The sequence below is a fragment of the Nelusetta ayraudi genome, unplaced genomic scaffold, assembly GCF_046127955.1.
Source record: "Nelusetta ayraudi isolate G7.1 ecotype Tasmania unplaced genomic scaffold, CSIRO-AGI_Nayr_v1 ptg000042l, whole genome shotgun sequence".
Taxonomy (NCBI): domain Eukaryota; kingdom Metazoa; phylum Chordata; class Actinopteri; order Tetraodontiformes; family Monacanthidae; genus Nelusetta; species Nelusetta ayraudi.
The window spans coordinates 18512929-18521788 of record NW_027466092.1 but is presented as its reverse complement, the minus strand read 5'-3'; the positions used below and the strand labels follow the sequence as shown (position 1 = coordinate 18521788).

The window sequence follows — 8860 nt, the reverse complement described above, 5'->3', positions numbered from 1 at the left end:
TTTATTAGTTGTGTGTTGTAGGTGTGTTAGCAGTTTTGGAAACGTGTCAGAAGGACCGGTCATTGTATTCTGACGATTGTAAAACACTGTAATCCACAGGATCGTGGGCTAAGTTAGTGTTATAAAGAATATAGAAGAGGGACTGTGCTAGTGGCTAACTAGTTTCCCCACAAAGGTGCAACCGACAAACTTAGCTGCTGTTTAGCTTCCACTTTCTGTTTCTCAATCTCTCTCTGTCTCACTGTGTGTGTGTGTGTGTGTGTGTGTGTGTGTGTGTGTGTGTGTGAAATGAGTCTGAACTGCAGCATCTATGAAAAAAACAAACTTTCATTTTATTTTCATTTCCTCATCTCTCAAAGGCCAATCAGAAACGCTGCTGATGGCAGGTCACGTATTGCCAGGGGCAGGATTTTGAGAATGATCCAGGACAGTTTGAAGTAGACTAGGCGCCCCCTGTCGGTTGCCTCTAGTTGCCAGAAGCTTGGCTCAAGTGAGAATGCGGCACTCGGAGAAGATGTAAAAAAACCAAAAGTTCAAAAGTTGGTTCATTCAGATATAAACAAAGAAATAGTTTTCATGGCGACATTTAATATTATTTGGCTCATTCTCTGTTGGACCTGAACTGGAAGAAGCGGGTATTGAAAATGGATGGATGGTTTTCTGCTGGAGGTATATTTGTGCACATATGTGACTTAAAATCTGCAGGATCCAGTTCACATTAAGCTGAATCAATGAGCAACACTACTGTCCTTCCCACAAACAATCGCGTTTCATTCTGCGTGTGTGTGTGTGTGTGTGTGTGTGTGTGTGTGTGTGTGAAATGAGTCTGGACTGCAGCGTCTACGAAAAAAAACTACTTTCATTTTATTTTCATTTCCTCATCTCTCAAAGGCCAATCAGAAACGCTGCTGATGGCAGGTCACGTATTGCCAGGGGCAGGATTTTGAGAATGATCCAGGACAGTTTGAAGTAGGCTAGGCGCCCCCTGTCGGTTGCCTCTAGTTGCCAGAAGCTTGGCTCAAGTGAGAATGCGGCACTCGGGGAAGATGTGAAAAAAAGAAAAAGAAAGAAAGAAAGGTTTTCAGTGGAGAGGAAGAAAGAGACCATCGCCTGTGATCAGTTTGCACCACTGAAGCAGTTTTGTAAACCATTAAAACAACTTGTGGCACAAAATACAAATCATTCATTGAATACCAATTTTTCTAATTTTGTACACGCGCTCTCTCTCACACACACACACACACACACACACACACACACACACACACACACACACACACACACACACAAACACAAACACACAGTCACGCGCACGCGAAAATGAAACACTTCACAGCGAGAGAGAGAGAGGGGGGGGGTGGGGGGGGGGGAGCTCTGTTTGATCCACTCCCTGGAAAAACCCTTATTTTCACTTCCTCATTTGACCTCAATGGCCAATCAGAAACATTTGTGATGACAGCTCATCTGTAACCAGGGGCAGGATTTTATTTGTAGTCATGATAGCTTGAAGGAGCTCCGGCGCCCCCTATCGTTTGTTATTTGTTCGGGTTTTTTTATTATTATTATTATTATTATTATTATTATTATTATTATTATTATTATTTATTTATTTATTTATTTAAAAAATATTTATTTATTTATTTATTTATTTGTGCCTTAAGTTGCTAGAAGCTCAGATCAAGTCAGAACGTGGCACCACCGCAGTTCGCCTTTGGTCACTTGAGCTTCCACCCAGGGGTGGACAAACTTTTGACTGGTGGGCCATAATGGGTTCTAAAATTAGACAGAGGAGCAGGAGCAGATGGATGGAGTGTTTCGGTGATCTACCTCATAGGAGACAAAAAATATATATATCATGGGATATGTAGAAAACATGTGCTTTAACGTCAACTGAAAATGAACAAAAGCCTTACAACAAAATATGGCTTTGAAGTCCCCTTTGTTTAAGTGACTCTTTAAACACTGAAAATTAAACAAATGAAATACAGCTTTTTTTTCTAGTGGTAACGGTTTCTGCAATTTAAAAGTAATTAACAGTGATGTTATTCTTCAGGATATCATCATCACTGTGACAGAAAACACGAGAACGCAAGGAAGCTAAAACATTAACAAAGTTTATTAATATAGTTTCAAATTCAGTGGGCCGGATTAAAAAGCTTAACGGGCCGCATATGGCCCCCAGGCAGAAAAGGCCTAAGTGGGACTCTAACTAACAATGCGGCGACGGTGCAGTGGTTAGCACGGTCGCTGCATTGTTGGTTTTGTTGAGTCATAGTACTTTGGTTATCTTATCTTTATTTTCATAATCTTTTTGTTGTTGTTGTTGTTTTGAGAAACACCACAAAAATAACAGTGTATCCCTGAATTGGAAATTGAATGTGTGCTGTTACTGTTTTTCTACTTTTGATACAGTCCAAAGAAATGCTAAAACTCCCACAATAAAGATAAGCAACTTAGTACGACTACTAAAAGACATCACTCTATGATGATGTGGGGAAGTTCTTCATTCAAAAATGCTCAAAGTTAAAGACTAAGTCCTATCTGAACTATCCCCGGATGAGCTTTTTGGGCAGCGGGCCAGCGGGAGGATAGAAGGGTAACAAAAGTGAAAAATTATAATTTATTTTGCTATTTTCGTTTCTTCCGCTCAAGAAGCACAAGCGCGCTCAATGAAATATGTCTGCTTTCCCCTGCCGTCCGCTCACACGTTCCGCGCATGCGTACTGGCTGGTGTGCGTCCATCGAAGCAACAGGGGAAGATCGAGCAAACAGAAGAAAATTACAACGCCATAAATGAAATAAAAGTGGAATAAAAGAGAGAGTAAGCAGCGCAGATTACGAGGCGGCAGAGGAATGGACCAGTCGGAGCGGTAAGAACTACTATACTACACCGGAAGCCCTGATGGAAGCAACATTCAGCAGCTAGCATGCGAAGTGAACGGCCATCAGATTGTAGTCACTATCGCCAAACTGTTTGAAACACGCGTCCACAGCGAAACAGGTCTACATTTTCCTCGTTCATTTCCAAGTATAAACGCTGTGACCTTGGGAAGCTTAGCTTAACATCGGACACTGGGATGTCCAGTATCAGCGGCAGGTGGCGCCCCGAGTTGAATTAACAGATGTGCGACATCACAGTAGACTGTCTTTTAGCAGCGTCCCGCGAAACATCGTCCAAGATGTGCAGAAGTGTCGCTCGAGTTTATAACTGGTGATGCACGGCAGTGGGAAAACATGCAGTGTGAGACCTGGCTGTTGAACGCTGCCATAATGGTGTTACTGTAAAACATTTAACAGTTCAGTTCCGATCTTTTTTCTTTTTCTTTTTTTTTCTATCTGTCTGTCGTGTATCTTCTTTCCATTAGCATTTTCAGTGTGTGCAGCGGTGTGATGATGACTCATGTTGTGAAGGCAGAGGATTTTCAGAGGAAGATATGAACTGAGATAGTGACAGACAGTTGCTGGAACTGTGTTTTATTCACTCCCTGCTTGTCAAAACACTTTCCTGTGATGCTGACAGACACTTCCTGTTCTGTTCATGTCCTAGTCTGAAAGATGAGGAGAATCAGGAGGTGTCTGAGTGTCACCAAGACGTCACCGACAGAACCAACAACAACAATTACCGACAAAAGGTGAACCATCATACTCTGTGTATGTTGCAGCGCCACCCTGTGAAGTGAGGGCAGCATCCAGGAATGCATGTATTGGTCCCTGATTTTTATATATATTTTTTAAAATAACGCTGTTCTTGCTTCCTGTCTGTCCCTGTCCGTCCACCTGCCTGGCTGCACAGACAGTATGTCCAGGTGCAGGTGAACATCCACTGCAGTACAACTACACCTTCTGGTACAGCAGGAGAACTCCCAGTCGTCCCGCCAGCTCGCAGACTTACGAACAAAACATCCGACAGATCGGCACCGTGGCCTCGGTACACACACACACACGCACACACACACACAAGAGATGTAACGGTATGAAAATATCACATCAGGGTTATTGTGACCAGAATTATCATGATTGTCACAGTGTTGTTGAAATGTGCTCAAAATGCTAAAGAAAGGGGGGGGAGAAAGAAAAAAAATATATATATATACATATATATATATATATATATATATATATATATATATATATATATATATATATACATATATATATATATATATATATATATATATATATATATATATATATAAAAAGCAACTTTAAGGACGACTGGTTGGTTAGGGATACGCTTGGGTGCAGATTAAGGTAAGGGGAATACATATTTTGACGGGTGAACAGATGTCGACATAACACCGGCATCCGGAGCTACGACTGAGGGCCAGATCCACAAAGCGATTGCGCGGCTTTTGCGCCAGAAAATCCGTGTAAATAGCACCAAAAACGGTGATTCCGATCCACAAAGGGGACGCAAACCTGACAATCGGCGCAAAATGCGCCGAGGCGCAGGTAGCGGCAGGGCTGCGCCAGATTCATTTGAATGTATTTAAATGAGTCATTACGTGCAAAAGGACACACCCCCTTCTATGCAAATATGCCTCATTCAAACAGCGGCAGATCCAGAAAGAGTTTGCACTCGTGTCCGCACGCAGTTTGACAGACGCAAACACCGCCAGCCAAAACCAGGCGCAGCTTCTGTCTGTCAGAGTGTTTCTGGCTTCTGAGTGAAACTTTCCTCTCTGGAAAGCCTGAAATATATCCCGAAATCTTATATGTAGGTAGGCATAGACTACAGTATATATGCCAATATTTTAGATGGCAGCAGTCTGGTAGACGGAGGAGGCATCGTAATGCCAGGAGCACAGGAGCGCCTTTATCCTAGCAGAGTTTCACTGTCAAACACACTCACTCACCAACAACCTTTGGCGCAAACTGCTCTCAGGTTGCCAGACCGCAACATTTGCACCTGTTTCAGGTGCCGCATTCGTGGGCGTGTTTGCGCCTGCATGTCATTAGCGCAAAAACCTTTGTGGATCCCCGCATCTGTGGCGCAAATTGCGTCCGCAATCCCGCCACAAAATGCACCGCATTTTAGCGCTGCGCGCCCTTCTTTGAGGATCTACCCCTGAGTTTATAACTTTAGCAGCGGAGCTAGCATTGCACACACACACACAGAGGCACCTGGCTCACAGCCCCTTCTGTAGAGACTCATGTGGGTTTAGTTTGACGAGTTATGTGAGAGTGGAAAATTAGAATGAGGACATGAAGCTAGTTAGCGAGAGACGAGAATGCAGTGGACTGACTGGTGGTCTTTGTTGTTAATGGATTGTAAGTGTCAGTCTTTTTCTATCTCTCTGTCCCTTTGTTTGTGCGTGTCTGCGGACATATGTGTATCTGTCTGCAGTTGTCAGACACAGCAGTCAAACTTTATGATGCTGCAGACTGTATGAAGTGATCCAGGAGACACGAGTCGCTGGTAGAATGAACTGATGACTCAAGTCTATTAATTCTCTCCAGCTTGTTTGGGTCAGTTTATGATTGGGCAAACCTTTTGACTGGTGGGACACAGTGGGGTGTAAATTTGCCAGAGGGGCCGGAGTAGGAGCAGGTGGATGGAGTGATTTGGTGACCCATGATCTCATAGGAGAAAAAATGTGTCATGGGATATGTGGAAAACATGCTTTAAAGTCCATTGAACAAAAGTGCTACAACAAAATCTGTCTTATCTGTCCGCCTCTGAAGCCCCATGGTATTTAGCTCTTTATTGAAATGACTCTCAAAATACAAAAAACGCAAAACAAAAATGGATGAAATACAGCTATTTCACTACTGACTTATTATTAATATAATTGCTTCAAGTTTGGCGGATGGATTAAAAAGCTCAATGGGCCCCACATGTTTCCACCGACTGATGTTCCCCATCGTGTGCTGTGTGTGCGTTCAGGTGGAGCAGTTCTGGAGGTTCTACAGTCATCTGGTCCGTCCAGGTGACCTGAGCGGACACAGTGACTTCCACCTCTTCAAGGAGGGGATCAAACCCATGTGGGAGGTAAAAAGCAAACACCGTCTCTCCACCTCTGTCTCTCTCACACACACCTGTTGCGCCTCTCACCTGTCTGTCGCACCCTGGCTGCTCCTCTCTGGGGGTCAGGATGAGTCCAACCGCAGCGGGGGGAAGTGGATCATCCGCCTGCGTAAAGGTCTGGCCAGTCGATTCTGGGAGAACATCATCCTGGCCATGTTGGGAGAGCAGTTCATGGTGGGGGAGGAGATCTGTGGCGCCGTCGTCTCCATACGCTTCCAGGTACGACCTGGAGCACAGGCAGCAGTTTGTCTGCCACCATTTACAGATGGTGCAACTCGTCGAGTGTGAAATTCTTTTCTGAATTTGACAAATACAGCAGTGTTGTGCACATTGTGTTTGCAAAGATATTTGATAATTAGCATAAACTATTATGACCTTGGTTTAAATCTTAAAGATGCTGATGTAACAGAATCTACTGTGGCCGGGATGGTCCATCTCTGGGTCAACTCACAGCGCCACAACTCTGTGAGGCTGAGAATAGCAATTTTGAATTTGCTTTGTATGCACGTGCTGTTCAGACGACTGCAGCAGAGTCAGAAGACAGCGATAGTGAATACAGTAACACCTGCGTCGTTCTCCATTGGTCTGCGTCTCCTGCTTTTGTTAGCCTAGCATATAGGTGTCAAACTCTGGCCCGCGGGCCGAATATAATTACACTGTGGGCCAAATTTGGCGACGCAATAGAAAATAACTACTAGAGCTGCCCGCTGCTATTATCCAGCACACGTACCACTAATACTTCAAATGTATTAAAAAGGTGACTGTTGAAATTTAAATCATAAGGCTGCAAATACAAAAGAGGACTACAATTTTAATTTACATTTCATTTATTCTGATGAGTTTTTTCTATTTGAAATTTGATTTTGCATGTGTGCAATGTGAAGTTATTTATTGTATGGTAATAAGCTTTGCTTGCTACATATTCAGTGTTGAAGCAAAACTTGTTTGGGTCCCTATGAAAATGTTCACTGTTATAACCGGAAGAAGATTTTTTTTCAATAAAGATCAATGTTGGCTGCGACTTTGTCCAAGTTTGACATTTTGGCCGCACTGTGTATTTGAGTTTAACACTCCTGACCGAGTATGCTAATATTTTTGAATATTTGGTTGTGTAAGTAGGTATTCCATGTTTGCAGGCAAACAGATGGAATAAAATGGCCGCTTAGACACTGGCATCCTTTCAAAATGACTGATTTTGCATCTATGTCCACTGAAGTATTAGAACCGCGGCAGCACTGTGACAGAACCCGGAACCTCGACACCAATACTTGACTGGCCGCTGTCCTCTGCCTTTGCTCTGCCCTCCTCTCCTGACAGGAGGACATCCTGTCCATCTGGAACAGAACATCAAACGACCAAATGACAACATCCAGAATTCGAGACACTTTGAGACGAGTCCTGAACCTTCCAACAAACACCATCATGGAGTACAAAACACACAACGACAGCCTCAGGTACCCAAATCTGATCCACACAGAGAGGTACCGCACTCCTGCATGAGGGTGTAGACCAGGGGTGGGCAAACTTTATAAATGGTGGACCACAGTGGGTTCTAGAATATGCCAGAGGGGTTGGAGCAGCAGCACCAAGCATGTGTGCTTTAATGTCTATTGAAAATGAAGTTACAACATAATCAGTGTCTTTGAAGCCCCACAGTATTTAGCTTTTTATTGAAAAGACTCTTGAAACACTGAAATGACTGAAACACAGCTGTTTTATGACTCACTTACTATAAATATAATTTCCTCTAATTCAGAGGGCTGAGTTAAAAAGCTCAATGGGCTGCATATGGTCCCCGGGCCGTAGTTTGCCCGTGCCTGCGCTAGGAGTGTGTCTGTGACTTCATCATTGCCGTCTTGTTTGTACTCACTTTTTTCCTGTTGTGGTCTCATGCATTATGTAATTTTCCTGTTGTGGTCTCCTCATGCATTATGTAATTACACTGGCAGCTTGTGTGTGTGTGTGTGTGTGTGTGTGTGTGTGTGTGTGTGTGTGTGTGTGTGTGTGTGTGTGTGTGTGTGTGTGTGTGTGTGTGTGTGGTGTGTGTGGTGTGTGTTGTGTGTGTGTGTGTGTGTGTGTGTGTTGTGTGTGTGCGTTTGTGTGTGTGTGTGTGTGTGTGTGTTGTGTGTGTGCGTTTGTGTGTGTGTGTGTGTGTGTGTGTGTGTGATTTGACCACCTCTGCGTGTCGTCTTTTCATTGAGTTTCATACAATCCTTTTCCTTCACAGGGACAACTCAAGCTTCAGAAACACCAAGATTTCCCTCTGAAGACAAACCATCAGCATCCTGTGACCCCGGGCGATCAGGACCCAGATCGCCATCGTTACATCACATGTTGTCATTGGCCAGTGAAGGAGTGTGTCTGAGTTTGAGAGAGAAGAATGTGACTGAACTGAAGCTTTCCCATATTTAAAGAGTGAACAAGCTGCCAGTCAGGATCATGATTGATCAGGCCGTCGTACTGGAGTCCGGTCTGTGCGGCTCCAGTCTGTGCCGGTCTGAAAATGTTTCTTTTAAACTGAACGACGACGATGGACCAAAAATAAAGGCGAAATGAGTGTTTAAACGCGACGTGTGGTTCTGTTGGTCGCCGGACAGTTGAGCTCTGGATCTCCTGTCTGTCACTCGGTGCCGTCAGTGCAGCGCTGACCCAGTTGGCGCAGTGGTCACACCTGCAGACCATCCCATGGTGATCCAGGACATTCCAGGCTGTTCCAGGCAGGTTAAATCAACACTAATCCAGCGTCTATTCTTGGCTCTGGACCAGGTGGGGGCAGGTGATCTCTGTGATGGTCTTAATCCAGATCAGGATTAACAGATCAGCTGTCAGTCA

The 8860-nt window shown here is 44.1% G+C and overlaps 1 protein-coding gene across 1 annotated transcript; it reads left to right on the top strand.

Annotated features, from left to right (window-relative positions):
* Window positions 1–2708: 2708 nt before the first annotated feature.
* On the top strand, window positions 2709–8593 carry eif4e2rs1 (eukaryotic translation initiation factor 4E family member 2 related sequence 1). Its single transcript, XM_076035178.1, has 7 exons — window positions 2709–2870; window positions 3548–3632; window positions 3794–3928; window positions 5888–5992; window positions 6095–6247; window positions 7346–7482; window positions 8256–8593. The coding sequence occupies exons 1-7, from the start codon at window positions 2854–2856 to the stop codon at window positions 8293–8295; spliced, it is 672 nt and encodes a 223-aa protein (XP_075891293.1). The 5' UTR covers window positions 2709–2853; the 3' UTR covers window positions 8296–8593.
* Window positions 8594–8860: the final 267 nt, after the last annotated feature.

Bases quoted from the DNA above. Each gene is read 5' to 3' on its own strand.
- eif4e2rs1 (XM_076035178.1), top strand. The intron at 3,929-5,887 runs GTACACACACAC...GTGTGCGTTCAG, and splicing joins AGATCGGCACCGTGGCCTCG to GTGGAGCAGTTCTGGAGGTT. The intron at 7,483-8,255 runs GTACCCAAATCT...TTTCCTTCACAG, and splicing joins ACACACAACGACAGCCTCAG to GGACAACTCAAGCTTCAGAA.